Source organism: Colossoma macropomum, unplaced genomic scaffold, assembly GCF_904425465.1.
Source record: "Colossoma macropomum unplaced genomic scaffold, Colossoma_macropomum, whole genome shotgun sequence".
Taxonomy (NCBI): domain Eukaryota; kingdom Metazoa; phylum Chordata; class Actinopteri; order Characiformes; family Serrasalmidae; genus Colossoma; species Colossoma macropomum.
This window is the reverse complement of record NW_023494786.1, coordinates 15542587-15559056: the sequence shown is the minus strand read 5'-3', so window position 1 is coordinate 15559056 and position 16470 is coordinate 15542587. Positions and strand designations below refer to the sequence as shown.

Sequence of the window (16470 nt, the reverse complement as noted above, 5' to 3'; positions counted from 1 at the left end):
TCTCTCTCTTTCTTTCTAAGCATATCTCTCTCTTTCTCTGTTGCTCTCACTCTGTCTCTCTCTCTTTCTGTGCATCTGTCTCTTTCTGTTTTTCTCCTCTGTCTCTTTTTCCACTCTCTCTCTTTCTGAGTATCTCAGTATGTTTTTCTAATGCTGTCTCTCTGTCTGTCTGTGCCTCTGTTTTTCTTTGTCTGTGGATGTCTCACTCTTTCTTTCATACAGTCTTGCTCTCTCTCTTCCTCTCTCTTTCTCTTGCTCTTGCTTTCTTTGTCTGTATCTTATCTTCTTTCTCTGCATCTCTTACTCTCTCTCACTCTTTCTCCTGTTCTCTCTCTCTCTCTCTCTCTCTCTCTCTCTCTCTCTCTCTCTCTCTCTGTCATTCAGATGAGGTCTAGAAGAGTTCCACTCTTAGGCAAACACACTCTGAGATTCTTATTTCTGGAGTAGTGGGGGTCTTTGTAACCACCGTTAGTGAGAGTGTGAAAGTATGTTTTATTTCCACACGTCCCCCCGGCGTATTCCCACTGGAGGCCCTCGCAGATGAAGCAGCAGAATGAGGCATTAGTTACTGTCAGCCTTCACTTTTCACAATGTCACATGTATTAAGTAGAGAGCACATTCTGAACTTGAAAAACGGAGGTGATTTGAAACTCGTGAAAGAGAATGAATGTATTTTAATAGGATTTTGAACAAAAAAATCCCATGCATATATTCAGCAGGAGAGGAGTCTCCGGGACTGGGGAACAAGTCGCTGCGCTAAATGTACATCAGTCGTTCCTTACACTTTTAGTTGAAAGAGGATCGCGTCAGCGACCTTTCCTGGGTCAGCTACACCTGCCTTAATCTGCCCATTCATATGATGAAGAGCTGAGTCAAACACACTGCTTTCTTTTATTTATTTGATTTTTTTTCAAAGATGATATTGCTTTGAAGTCATGCACGGCTCGTGTTTCACTCTGCTGATGTGTGGAGGTCTTCGCTGCTAATATTTATGGTCCGATGGGCTTCACACTTCAAAGTGTGTGTGGAGAGTGCAGGCGTGTGTATCATTCTCCTGCTCAAGAGGGCCTCACGTCTTGTGCTGGGGATAATGTTATTCCTGTGCTTCGCTGTGACTCGTGCTAACGTAAAGTGTAATTAATGCACAGGCTGAGCTGGTGAGAGAAAGCCATATCGGAGAGGATGTATATAGAGACACTTAAAAACACACACTCTGGAGGGCTCTTCTCTCAGAAGAAGGATGTTGAGATGCATGTGCTGTTTGTGTGTAGATGAGTGTATTATTTTCTGCTTGCATTGCTGATTATCCTGTCATAATGATATCTTGTCAATTGATTTTTGTCCACATTGCCCAGATGTTCATTATGACTTGGACTAACTCCAGAACCTCTATCACAGAAGCACAATTCGTCTTCACTTGAGGTGCATCGATACCATTTTTTTCAGGCAGAGTATGAGCACGAGTACAGATTTTTTAGTACTCGGAGATACAGAGTCAGATACCATACTGAGACTTAGAATTAAGTAGTTATTAGTGTGAATGAGTGCAATGTACCTTAACAGTTAAATCATTAAAATCTAGTTAATTTTGAATGACGTGCATTAGCTGGCTATGCTAGATCTGCTCCTCAACGGAAAATGCTTCTGTACAGCTGTAAGTAAAGTGCGCTTCATTCCAATCTGTCTCTTTCAACAGCGGTCTCTGTAGCACAGTGACAGCAGGAATCGCATCAGAGGCTAACGCATCTGAGAAGCTCACTTTAGGAGTTTACATATGTGGTATTTTGTTTGGCTGGTTGAGCTGCAGCTGAATGTCCTCTAAAGCCAAACATGCACTATGTGATTTTAGAAATCTTGTTCTTAGGGGGACTTACACTGTACGTTTGAACAAACCATCATGTACGGACAAAGCCTACAGTTATATACTCGCACTGCACTGTATGAAAATGCTCCATCCAAGCTACATGAAAAGGAGCCTCGACAGGGCTGGTTGGTTGCAAACTTGCAAACTTTGCTACTATATATATATATATATATATACTGATACCATATTAGACTTAAAATGCAGTATCATGGGAAGTATATGATGGGAATATCAATACCTATGACCAGAGGGCAGCAACATGGGGCTCTTTTACTGCCCTTTTGCGGCTCCACAGCAGAATTAGATATTTAGGTAAAGTAAAAATAATCTTCTTTTGCAGTAAAATAAAGCTCTGCTGATCATTCTCACACAGTTTTAACAATAAATGGTCTTACACACTGGAGTTAAGGTATAACTGCTAATTCACCCTTTAACCCTGAAGGTTGGCGTGCAAACTGCTTGGCACCATAGCAACCCAGACAACAATTTTAACTAGCCAGTGGCTAATGAAAAGGCAAAGAGAAACATTTAAGACCAACATCGATAATTTGGAGATGAATTAGCATTTATAATCACTCCAGCTGGTTTCCTGATAAGTTTAATCTGCAACGAGAAACTTTTAAACACTAAAAAGTCGCTAAGCTGAAGTCGCCAACTTCTTGTTCAGATTCTCCCATTCCACCTTAAATGGTGAGGTAGTCGCATTCTGGTACCTCAGATGCCATTTAAGGTGGAACAGGAAAATACAAACAAGAAGCTGGAGAATGAGAAGCGACTTCAGCCTTGTAAAGAGACGTTTTACAAGAAACTATTTCACTTTTAAGAAGAAGTTTCCTGCCGGAGATGCAAAAAAAGTGGCTATAGCTGAGCTAAAGCTTAAAGCACAGCCAGGTAGGTCTGCATTTTTGTTTGAACTATATATTTTAGTCTATACTAGGACATTAGCTAGCACATACTGAGATGTATTTTCAGCCAAGATGGTAAAATCTTACTTCAATAAAATTAGCATAAAATGTTGTGGCTCCTAAGGTGGTTCGATTTTTGTTGAAAGAACAAAATGGCTCTTCTTAACATTTGGGTTGCCGACCCCTGCCTATGACTGTTACCATGAAGTATGCACAGTCTTGAGTGTTTACATGCACCAATAGACAGAATTTAACAACATCGACTGAGTAGGTTGACGAGCAGCAGTAAAAACAATGCCACTATTTCATCAAAATGCTAGAGTAGTGACTGACTGTACTAGTTGAAATTCTTCCTAAGGTATTCATTTCTCTAGTATACCACAAATGAGCCAGTTAACAACGTACAAACAGTAGCTACAAAACACACTAACTGGACCTCTACCTGAACGGCTGAGCCATGCTTCATTCAGTAATCCCTCATCTCCTGCGCTGCAGTCACTTTTAGTTTGAGTTGATGGTGGTCCAGATTGTTATTGAGGGAGCAAGTTAGAGAGACATGTAAGGGACGGATGGTCTCTTGGGGTAATAATAGGCTTCAGGCTTGGTTTTGCATTTAGCATAGCAGTGTGCTAGCTGGGTTATTGTGTTCACCAGCACTGCCTACAGTGCACTTCCGTTGGTCAGTTGCAGCATGCAGAGGAGGGGTCTTGTGGTCTGTTGGTTCAGCAAGCCAGAAAAAATGCTGAAAGCTGCTGCTTCTGACAGCGTGCATGACTGTAATATTTATTAAACTCCAGCAGTGTCTGACGCTCAGAGATGTAAGTGCAAGTGAATGCTATGCACATATGAGACAAATGACTTGAGCAATTTGGATGTGAAACAACATTCAGCACCACTTTGCTGAGCCAGAGAAGCTGCTGCATGCTCACATAGACACACCACAGGTCTATATTTTGTATGGGTCTGTGTTTAACTGTTTTGCACAATAAAAAAAATATTGATTTTATTTTTTTTGGTTCAATAGCATGATATACATGAACAGTAAACAATGTGCTTTTCTCTTTTCTTTATATAAAAAATAAAAAAAAACAATTTAAAAATATATATATATCAACAGGACATTGAATACAGATATTATCGGTAGCTGATGAATTGTTAGTATCTGTTCTACATTAAAATAGTGTAACACATCAGGACACAAACTCTACAAGCCATATATGAACAGTTTTTCCCCTTCTTTTATGGATGGAGAGGAGGTAATGGGCCTGGCCCTTAAGCACACTAAAAATAATACATTCTGTAGGGAATGATTGAGTGTGTGGGAAATAGGTAAACAGTGGTTCCTGAATATAATAAAAGTTTTTTGGAGCCTCTAATAGTGTCTGTAATCTTCTCCAAATGTATGAAGAACATGAGCTCTTTTAACCATTGTGCTGCTTTGGCAGGAATCTGAATTCTGGATTTCCACTTTCCACAGAATTTGTCTGCGTGCTAGCAGTGCAATGAAAATATTTAATATATAATATATTATAATATATAATAATTAATACTCTTAATATATTGAAAAATGTACATATGCTTCCATTAATTAATTTTGAAGTTCTGCTGCTAGTTATTAAGGTTCTACATGACCTAGCACCTGCATAGCTCACAGAATGCCTGTCTGTTTGTGTTCTACCACATGATCTCAGATCTGCAGATACTGGCCTTCTGCAGATACCTTTCCTTAAAGTACAGACAATGTGGGGAGGCCTCTTTCTCTTTCTATTATGCTTCTAAACTGTGGAACTTGGTTCCACCTTTTATTAGACACTCAAGCTCAGTGCACACTTTTCAGAAATGTGAAGGCATATCTCTTTATTTTTTTAGCATTTAATTAAAATTCTATACACTTATGCACTTAGAGCAGCCACCGTTATGAAAAATGCTCTATGCTGTGTACTATAAAGATGATATTATTATTATTATTATTATTATTATTATTACCCATTCATCTTGAGTATTGGAACTCTGTACTAAAAGAATGTCCTACAAAACCGACATAGCTTGTTTTGAGAGGACTGTTTGCCGTGTCTTATTTTCTTAAAGGGAGCTTTACTCAGTTCCAAAAATGTATCAATATGGCTAAAACTGAAAATCAATATTGTGGACATAACTTCTAAACCAGTATTCTGGAAAAAGTCTATGTTGTCCATCACTATTCAACACACATGAGGTCTTTTGATTCTATGTCTGCTCTGAAGTGTTTGATGTCTAGTATAAGGATCAGTTCTGGATGGAGGTCCCGTCCAGCAGCGATAGTAGGGGCCATTTTTAGTACAAAAAGCCCCCAGACAGACCAGGGTCATTTGGTAATTGGCTACAATGAATAAATGGATGATGTTTCTTTTTTTTTCCACCTGCCTTAACCCTCCCTCCTCTCTCCCTCTCTAGCATTTAGAGAATAAGCTGGAGGCTTTGGGCAGGTCGTTCACCAGGGTGCTGCTCTCTGAGATTTTCCCCAGCAAGTTGGCTCTGATGGCAGATGTCGACGCGTGAGTCTCGCCACCGCCTCCTTCATGCACAGTCACGTTCTCATTTTCGCGCAATTAAAAATCAGCTCATATTCTTCACACAAGGCAGCCTTCCCCAAAACAAGGCGTGCATTAATCTTGGGTTTAGTGCCCCCTGAGGACCCACAAGAAGGGAAAGAAATGTGAAGGGCTCAGTTTGACAGCAGGGGCAAAGAACACTTGTGATGGTGTGGCAACTTTGTTTCATAACCAGCCACCACACTCCTGCGTAGACGTTTTTGTGAAAGTGCAGCAGTCCTTAGACGCGATTGCCGCTTGTCAGTGCTACGAGCTAAATTTGTTCTATTTAGGATTGTCTTCTGGTGTGGCAGGGGACAGGGTTTATCTCATGTTCAGAAACCCATATGATTATACACCCATATCAATATTATTCATGGGTCATGAAGCCATTGACCACATGTAGTTCATTGTCAACGCATCAGTGCAAGATGCACAATGAAGCATATATTAAATATGCGCAGTTTGAACAGTATCGACTTTCACTTCCAAGCCTGGCAGTTTTATCCGGTTAGCATTGGTTAAATCACTGCCTATGGATAGAAAATAGCTGTTTTAGGTCACAGAAAAATCAAATAAAAAATAATATGATCAATAATATGATGTAATCAGCTATACAGATTTAATTTAGTCTAAATAAACTTTCCATAATACGCTGTTCACATGCTATGTGGTGGTGATGTAGCAGAATTAGCCTTCACCTGTTTAATATTGAAGCTCCGTAGATAATTTTACATATAAAAAACATTTTTTGCCAAACAAATTAAATATAAATATCATTTTGCTGCACTCAGCTGCACTCTCTTGAACTGATTTAATGTTTTATGTCCCGCACATCCATGTTTTCATGAACACGGGCCTTGTGGACCTCTGTGCTGAATTCTGTCAGCAGCTTGAGTGGGTGACTCCAGCACTCCAGATTAAAAACTTTTCAAGGTAGTGAAAGTAGGGAGGAAGAATAAAATAAGCTGAACAACGAAGACAGGTAAGAATACAGGATGTGGAACGTGGACTGCCACGACTCAAACATGAAATTTTAACCCGAGCCCCACACATTTGAAACATGATGACTGAACCCGACCGGACCTGACGTGAGCCGTCGGCTCCCGTCGTGTTCGGACAAATATTTCAAGTTCTAACACACAAACACACACATCCTATGAAGAGCTGACAAGAGGAGACCTGATCTAAGGTTGTGGTGTCATTCTGTAGTCAACGGCATGCCCATCTTCGAAACTCAGTTCTAGCTGTACATGATGTCAGCAGGTTTCTCTAAGAAAAAAAGGAATGGCATTTTTGAAAATCTCTGAACATCTAAAATGCTCCAAAGCCAGTATGTTTTGCCGTACAGACATTTTTTTTATTCAAACATCACCGAACCCTTTGAATTACGAGGTTGTTAAGGAGCCAAGATACAACTATTGCTACAGGCACACTAACAGTGCTGCACACTACAGCTTAAGTAGCTGGTGATGGTATAAAAGTTTAATAGTAGACTTAATTGTATGCACTCATTTCAGAATGCACATATGTAGCAATATTTATATTTTGACTGCTAAATGGTCACATTATTCTGAGGATCCATTGACACTCGAGGGGAGGGGGTAATGTACACAGGGTGAAATACACTATATGGACAAAAGTATTGGGACACAACTCCTAATTATTGAGTTCAGGTGTTTTACCCATTGCTAACAGGTGGATAAAATTAAGCACATAGTCTTGCAGTCTTGAAAGACAAACGCTGACAGTAGAATGGGTCGTACTGATAGCTCAGTGACTTCAAACATGGCACTGTCATAGGATGCCAGGCCCTCTCGTCCAACATCAGTATCTGACCTCACAAATGCTCTTCTGGATGAATGGGCAGAAATTCCTACAGACACAGAATTCCTACAGAAGAGTGGAAGCTGTTATAGCTGCAAAGGGGGACCAACGTCATATTAATGCCTATGGATTTAGAATGGGATGTTATAAAAGCTCCTGTAGGTGTCCCAGTACTTTTGTCCGTATAGTGTATATTGGCTTTAAGGCATTTTTATTTACCACAAGATGCAACGGAGGGGATTTTCAAAAATGCTGTTCATTTTTGCTGTTTACAGAATGACCCACTTCCAAGGTTTATAGGTAGTGATAGGTTGTATTATCCTGGCATGTAAACCTTTGTCACAATACAATACAATTTCGAATTGCAAGGCAGTAATTCAATATTTGATAATATTTCAAACGTTACTCTGATACAGCTCTCCTCAGTCACATATAATTGCTATGACTGATTCATCCTGCTAACAAATTTTTCATTTCTATTTCAATTCACTATAAACAAACCAGCTTGACTAAAACATTTATTAAGCTCTGCTTAATCAAAAACCCTATCATCTTTCAAAATTGAACATTTTCATCGGCTACATAGTTCCAGGTTATGCATTGATGTGTGTACGTTTGGTCAGCAGAATTCTATTTTAACCTTCAGAATTAACATACTCTTCTATTCATTTGTAATAGAAGCATGAAACTCTAGGCCTCCCTCTGCCTGGCTGTTCAGTAGGACAGAATGAGTATCAGCACTGCCCTCTGCACAGGGAGGGAGGGGTGGGAGCGAGGGACAGAAGGTCCGGGAGAGAAGGAGAGAGGAAGGCGGAGGTGGGCGAGGAAGCTGCGCTGAAGAAGTGAGTGAGAGAGCGAAGACAGCGGGGTTTGGCCGCCCGCCTCGGTCGTGCCTCTCTCACGCCTCTGGGAACGACGCTGCATATATAATCCCAGCAGGACATGATGGGCAGGAGCTTACTCTCTCTCTCACTCTCTCTCGCTCTCTCTCTCCAGCTATCTTTCTCTTTTCCCTGCCAACTGCCGCCACTGTCAGTGGCTAACAGTGTCACTGCTGTAGATTGATTACATCTTAACTGGGACGGATGAGCTGAGAAAGAGAGAGAGCCGTTTGAATGAGTGTAGTGTGAGTTACATGGGCTCTCGCTCTATTCTGTATGATAGTTATGTAACGAACTACAAGAATTATGGATTACATCACGTGACGTTATTGCAGTAACACACAACCTTGAGTTTTCTGTTGCTTTTATGTTTTGTAAAGCAACATCGCTTTAAATATTAACAAAATGAATTGTTTAAATATATAGATGTATTCGTCCCAGCATCAAGTACAATATTGTTGTTACTTAGCAACCAGAGGTCAGCAGGATGATACAGGTATGGTTAAAAGACGTGTGTTGTTATTAGATAGAACAACATGGGTAGAACTGACGTGTGGTGATGATGTGGCTACAGACTTCGGTTGGCTGTTTATTGTAGTTCTGCAATCCAGTGTGGCAAAGAGGAGGATGGAATTTTGAGTCTTGATTCCTCTTAAGGTTTCTGCTCTAATGAGCCACTGTCGCCCTCAGCTGCAGTTTGCACATTAGGGGTTTGGACCTGAATTTCTGAAGACCTGCTCCACCCACAAATGTGTCCTTTCATGGAAAAACATGGGAGAACATTAAAATGCTGTTCTCAATAAAAATTGTAGATCTTAAGTCCACTTTGCAAATCACCTACATTTAGAATGTTAGGGTTATTAGAGGAAAAAATCCCCAATTGTTAAAGTTTCCATGTTTTTTGTTCCATCAAACTTGCTGAGTCAGAATTGTTCTCAGTGGTGGTAATAGGAACCAGACATCTGAAGCAGTTAATACCTCTGAAAGCTACATCACAGAAAGCTGTTACATGAAACAGTCACAAGTAGATTGTTTTACGATACTATAACGATACAGTTTTGGCCTAAAATGTATTTTTAAAATCCATTCATGCCAAAGAGATGCATGGAGGGTGTTGTATCAGCAAAGTAGTACCCAGTGGAAAAAATGGAAAGATTTACCACTATTTTACCATTTATCAACATTAAATTCAGAAACTCAGAAGAGGTGTACATTCACTGGACATTTTGGAAAAGTAAATAAAATGTGTTTGCCTTGTAAACAGTGTGATGCCTGGTTTCTATTACCAGGTTTCTCTACAGTGAACCATTTCACCGCAAACCATTCTAAATGACTTGTTTCATCTAAATAATGGAATAATGCAGAAATTTGAAGAGTTTTGGAGAATTTTGAACAATCAGTGGGATTCCTCTTTAATTTTAAATGATATTTATTTTGTATTCCTGAGAAAAGTGACTCTGATATGAGTTTTTATTCAGGCTAACTTTACCACCAAGTTTGTTATTGTCGCTTTTTTAACCTGTCTAGTTTCAGTTGGCTACAACAACAGAGTATAGTTTAAAAATGGAAAGTCAACTTTATGTATTCACTCTAAACAAAGTGTTCTACAGTTTCTCATTATCCAAACTGCCAACAGTTGCTATAAAAGAATGCACTTTTGGGTGGAGCGTGAATAGATTAATTGAATTTTAGCTTCTGAGGCAGATCAGGAGGCGAGGCTGAGGATGATTCTCTGCCCAGTGTAGCTCTCCTGGGCTGAGTTACGGCCTGTAGATGGTGCAGCTAAAGCAGTAGGCCAAAGGGCCGGGAATCATCTTCGGCTTCGATACACAGGAAGGCTTTAGATTCTCCTTTTGGGCCGAAGTGTTTGATGTCTAGCGAAAGGATGAGTTCTGCATGGAGGTCCCGCCCAGCAGAAAGCCGTGGAGTCATTCCACACTTCTCTCCAGCTACTGGCACCTTCTCTGTCCTGCATCGATCATTCCGTCTGAGAGAGGAAGGAGCACCCTGAGGGAGACAGAAATATATATCCGGAGAGGACATTTGAAGCTTTTGCCACAGAAGCAAGGCACTTTTTTTTAAAACAGTGTTTTCTGTAGCCTTTGCCCTTCCGACGGTGGTGAGAACAGAGTGTTCTCTACTTCTAGGCCTGGATTGAAGGCACAGAACTGAGCGAGAGAGATAGACTTGGAGGATGGACAAGCCTGTACAGACTCAAGGCCACCGTGCATCCATGCATTAACGCACATCGCAGACTTAGCAGATACTTTACTCTCACACAATCAGCTGTTGTAAAGCACCACAGTGGCAAAATATATTAAATGAAATTTTCACATTAAAACTTCACATTAAAACTTCACCGAATGCAGCACAGTGTTTTTTTCGGATTTTGTGGGAAATGGGCAAATGGAGACATTGAGCAGACTACAGTCCATTTTGGAAAAGCAGAAGGAGCATGGAGTGTTTTACCAGCTCACTCAGGAGCTAAACTCGTGATCTCCAGACAGTGAAGCAGACAGTTGAGCTGCTCCGGATTCCCCAGGAGCTGAAACTTTCTCCCAAAGCTCTGATGTCTGTAGCGAAGTGCGGGTTGCTTCTGTAGATGCTAGCACCATATGTGATGACGCAGAAGACATGCCAGTGATTTTGGTCAGAACGTTCTAGTTTTTGGGACACAGCTGATCAATCATCTTAATTTTTGCTAGGACTAATGCTGGAGACAAGCATGATTGGTCAGGGGAGTTTATGTTTTGAACATTTGGAAAAATCTAAATAATTGATAATTGTTGTTATTCATTGATGTTGCTAAAAATCGTATTCTTGTATGACACTAATACTGTTATTGATGATATACAGTTGTATAAAAGTGAGAGAGCTCTATTTATTTAATGTCCACTCAAAATAGCAGGTGTACATTTTTCATTTTTCAGGAGATATTTCTGAGGAGATAAAATATACAGTGTGGTGGAAAAAGTATTTGCCCCTACCTTTTTCTTTCTATTTGTGCCGATTTGTCATATTTAAATGTTTCAGATTATCCGGGTAATTTTAATATAAGATAAAGACAACACGAAATGCAGCTTTTAAATGATCAGTTCCATTTATAATTTATTCAAAATCTGTATCACCCATGTGAAACAGTAATTATCCCGTAAACCTAGTAACTGGTTGTGCCACCGTTGCAGAAACAACTGCAATCAGACATTGATAACTTGCGATTAGTCTTTTACATCGCTGTGGGGGAATTTTGGCCCCCTCTTTCTTGCAGAATTGTTTTAATTTGCTAGAGTATCTCAATAGGATTCAGGTCGGGACTTTGACTTGGCCACTCCAAAACCTTAATTTTGTTGCTTCTGAGCCATTCAGAGATGTACTTGACTACACCTAAACTTTAGGTTACGAACTGACGGGCAGGCATTCTCCTTAAGGATTTTCTGATACACAGTGAAATTCATAGTTCCATTAGTTATGACAAGTTGTCCAGGTGATGCAGAAGCAAAGCAGCCCCAGACCATCACACCACCACCACCATGTTTGACTGTTGGTATGATGCTCTTATGGTGGAATGCAGTATTAGCTTTACGCCAGATGTAACGGGACTCATGTCTTCCAAAAAGTTCCGCCTTTGACTCTCCATCTAGATGTTTTTTGGAAAACGCAAGACAAGTCTTTGTGTTCTTTTTGGTCAACAGTGGTTTGTGCCTTGCAGCTCTCCCATGGATGCCTTTTTTGCCCAGTGTCTTTCTTGTATGTTGACCTTTACTGAGGCTTGTAGTTCTTCAGATGTTCATCTGGGCTCTTTTGCGACCTGGATGAGTCGTCAGTGCGCTCCTGGTGATAAGTTGGTAGGCCGGCCACTCCTGGGAATGTTCACCACTGCTCTGAGTTTTCTCCCTTTTGTGAATAAAGGCTCTCATTGTGGTTTACCGGAGTCCCAGACCCTTAGCAATGGCTTTGTAAACCTTTCCAGACTGGCAGATTTTAATAACTTTGTTCCGCATGTGTATTTGAATCTCTTTAGAATGTGGCATCATGTGCTGCTTTTTGAGGCCTTCTAGCCTGCTTCACATTGCCAGACAGGTTCTATTTAGGTGATGTTTCGATTCAACAGGTCAATTGAATTTGGTTAACTGGTTCATTTAGTAGCTAAGGGGGGCGATTACGTTTTCTAATAGTGTGGGGTAGGCCTGAACAGCATTTTCCTTCACTAATTGAAATCATAATTTAAAAACAGCATTTTGTGTTTACTTTTGTTATCTTTGTCTAATATTAAAAGTAGTTTGATGATCTAAAACGTTCAAATGTGACAAATGTAAAAAATAGAAGAAATTAGGAAGGGGGCAAAGACTTTTTCACAGAACTATAAGACTGTTACTTGTTTAAGGAAGGGGAAAGTCGAAGAAAAAAAGTTGGGGGGTCAAAATAATTATTAAAAGATACAGAGAAAATGGGACTCCTAACAACCATGCAATCTGGGTAGACCGCCAAAACTGTGACCATCAGATAAACAGCACTTAAAGCTTTCAGCTTTGAGAGATAGTAGAAAAAATCAAGCTCTATTCTTACTTCAGATCTGAAAAAACACTGTAAGAAGACAACACTATGAAAGGATGTGTAGCTGTCAAGATGCCATTACTGAGAAAAGAAAACAGACAAAAAGATGCTGTATTGACGTGATTAGTAAGTGCTTTGTACTTTGAATGCATCATGTTTTGAATTTCCATATGAAAATAAATCAGACGAAGAAGCAGCATGAACTTGCTGTTTCCTCTGTGCATCTCCTTCTCTTCCCTCATGTCCTACCTGCTCTGCTATATGTGTGCCTCTCTTTGCCAGCCTAAATGTAATTACACCTCTGCATTGATTTAAAGTGATGCAAGGTGGGACGGGTGGCTGTTTCCTGCAGCTGTGAAAGGTTAATTGTGCTATTGTGTGTAGCGGGTGGAGTGACTAATTAAAATCTATTATTTCTTGTGGAAGTGAAAAGAGCCAGGCAGTACTGCTTTTGAGATCCAGGAGACCCCAGGCTAATCACAGACTCCTCCACTCCTCTCCTCCTTCTCCCTCCCTCCCTCCATTAGGCTCATTCATTCTAACGCCCGTCCCTCTTTCTGCAGCGTGTGGGGGTGAGCTGAAGAGGCACCTCATCACGGACACATTCACATGCTGGAGGGTCGTCAGGGTGTCATTACACCGCTTTGACCTGTCTCCTCCCCTGTAGGCTGTGAGGACTTTAGGCATTCACAGCTGCACAGATAGTTACGGCGACTGACAAAAAAGCCGCTACTTAGTGTATGAGCCCATTTATCTCGCTGGTACCTGCTGCTTTTGCCTGTTGGTGTACTACGGAAAAATATCAGTCTGACGTAGATGGTACAATATAAAGTCTACGTTCAATTATTTTATATTGTATTTTTCAAAAACTCTTCTTCTGGAATTAGTTTCTCTTCTAATGCATAAAGCAATTCTTATTTTGACCCTTTTTAATCAGCATATATTGTTAAAAACGCAGCTGTTGCGCAACCCTATTCAAACTGGATTAGTTTTACTTGAGGAGGTACAATAATGTAAGTGATTACCAAATACAAGATCCATGATTTTAATCCAGTGTAAATCTGCTAAAAAGAAAGTATTTTTAAGATAATTTAAGCGACACTCTGGCCAAAATGACCACTACATCTGTCCTAAACATACCACAGTAGTCTCAAGAGTGGGATTTTCCAGGAAAACCACCTTCTGATGTATTTTGATGTAGGATGAACTACAACTGCTTTTTGAGGATGTTTGAGGGCTGGCTGTTTGGAAATGTTTTCTTTAGCTGGTGAAAGTGGATGGTAGGAAGACAGCTAACATTACTGCTAGGAAGCCTAACATCTTATTACAGCCTTATAGCTGTGTTAATTGTCTTCAGATCATCGTTACAATAGTGAGAATGGGTTACTCAAATGACAGAAATGACTCATCAGATGAGAAGGACAAGGAGGGTTACCAGCTCTCATGATTTTCTCAACGACTTACACTACTCTAAGAAATCTCAAGCCAACCAGGCAACATGCTCAGAACAAACTTGCATTGCCACTATTTTATGTTCTTTCTGCATGATGACCTGTGATTGGTTCATATTATAGCCTGTTGAGAGGACATTGGCTGCTTCTTTCACAGATCTGCCTTTTATATGTCACTGGCGAGACCAGAAAGAGCGTTGTGGCGTGAAGCAGTGGTGCATTTTTATTTAGGTGTTTGGAGCTGCATTAGAGCAAACATGGACTGTCTGGGAGTCCCTGAGAACAGGTTTAAGAAGGTTTGTGCACGCAAAATTGAAAATCTCACTCCATTCTCACTCCAACCACCTGATAGTGTAATTCCTGTCATCTCACCAAAGTTGGCAACCCTGAGGACAATAAGATAAAAGCTAAAATTAGCAAGGTAGGGGCCTATCGTCAGTTTGGCTTCTTTTCTCTGACTGAAATTGGAAAAAAATTATATCGCTGATGTCCATTTTGTACTGAACATAGATGGAATCGTGGTTTTCTTCATGATTTTGTTCAACGACCAAGGTAAGACTAATGCTAATGTGGTTGTATTTTTTAGTCTATGGATCAGTACCAAGGCTAGCAGTCAGGATTAACTGAAACTACAGGGATTCCTAATGTATGTGTGATGTATTTGCATAATGCATGCTGGGTACTGTAGTGAGAGAATATTGATGGATGAAAACATGACAAGCACTGTAAAATTGTGAATTCTGTCAAACCCAATGAGCATGAGGGATATTGTGCTATGCTGCAGAATACTGCATAACAGCAAATAACTAATTTTAGGCTTAGGCCGAAATACAGTTACAACATTTTGGTGAAGTCCAGTGTCGTCTTTTCTGTTTCTGTCCTGCTGCTTTGCTTGCTGTGAGCTGCCTGGTTGTTATTATTATTAGGTTTAGCCCTTGTTTGTGCAATGCTGGTGCACACATCTTGGCTTTAGCATTTCTGTCCAGGCTATCAGTAGTAATATGGGGAAATTACAGACACTTGCCCACACAAATCAACCACTCCCTTACAAAGTGCATTACAGAACCTTATAAAACTAATTAAGCTCAACCAGTGCTTTGATTTCTGCAGCCATGGCATTTACGCAGATTTATTTCTGGTGACCGTAGCTGTCCCTACATTCATTGAAGCTTAAAGTCCCTGGTGTTGAGAGGGAAGCAGATGGGTGTGAAGCAGCCTGGAGGAATATGTGTCCTCCTCCATGCCTCCTCGCCGTGAGCCAGGGGGCACGGGGACAGATGCTGCATCTGATAGGCCTGCAGATTGGATCAGCTGGTAGAGCCCCGTGTGCATGTTTGCAGGGCCCTGCCACCGCACAAACTGAGTTAATATTAGCACTTACACTGCTCGCTCTCCCTCCTCCTCTGAGTCGCCTGTTTCAATCTACGTGACTCTCCAGAGGAACACCACCCCCCCCACGCCCTCCTTCCCTTCCTCCTCTCCTACCCACACCCCCCCAACTCCTCCTCATCTGCTCGCGGGCTCATGGGCCACCGAGCCATTCCTTTACCTGGAGACTACACCCACTCTTTCAGAATCCTCCCTTCCAGCTCTCTGTGGCTGCACTAGAGACACTCTAACTGTAAATAGGACTAAGCAAACACTGAGAAAGGCTCGGAGCCCCATTTCAGTCTGCGCAATCAGTCTAAAGCGAATAATGATGCTGGGTTGTTCTCTAGTTTGGCTTTAAAGGGATTGTTTCATGGAAAACGTAACTTGCCTTGTGTTTGATGTAGTATATAAATATTGCTTAAATTTTAAGAACTCACTCCCAGTTTATACAGTACATATGTCGAAATTAAGCTGCAAAAACAGCCTGTGTTGAATTCATTGTTGTTGTGATGTTGCAAAAAAACAACTCATTTACATATATCCACTGCTTCAGCCTACAGCACATTAGTCTACCTATATATGTTAGTTACAAGCCTTTTATAATTCGGCTCTGCTCTTTGCATTAAGTGCGATACTGAGCATCCAGTCAGAACAGAGGGCAACAGAGCCGATCAGAGATCATTTACATATATATTTGCATGTATCTACTGAAACTGCACAATGTAAGATTTGAGGATTTGGAGATCTCTCTTGTATAAGTGTGTTATTGCACACAACCTGTGAAAGAACATTTTGCAACATCGCTTGGATGATTCTGATGATTGCGAGCGTGTTGAAAGAGTATTCAAAGAGAATTCAGCCAAACGTGTTGAAGGGTGTGTCTTCTGAGGATGTAAGTGAATTATCTACTATGGTCACAATCATTAGTGTACTGCTAATTTTGCGTTTGTGACCTAAACTTTGAGGGATACCTTCTTTTTGAGTCCGCATGTGTGACGTTAATACGTGGAGATACATAATGTGGTCTGAAAAACTCCTGCCAAATCC

General features: G+C 40.7%; 1 protein-coding gene across 1 annotated transcript in view; it reads left to right on the top strand.

Moving 5' to 3' along the window:
* dph1 (diphthamide biosynthesis 1) overlaps positions 1-16470 on the top strand; it is a 115807-nt gene that overhangs the window by 86774 nt on the left and 12563 nt on the right. The window contains exon 9 of the mRNA XM_036562055.1: positions 5203-5303. Within this exon, the coding sequence (XP_036417948.1) occupies positions 5203-5303 (101 nt within the window). The remainder of the gene's footprint in view (positions 1-5202; positions 5304-16470) is intronic.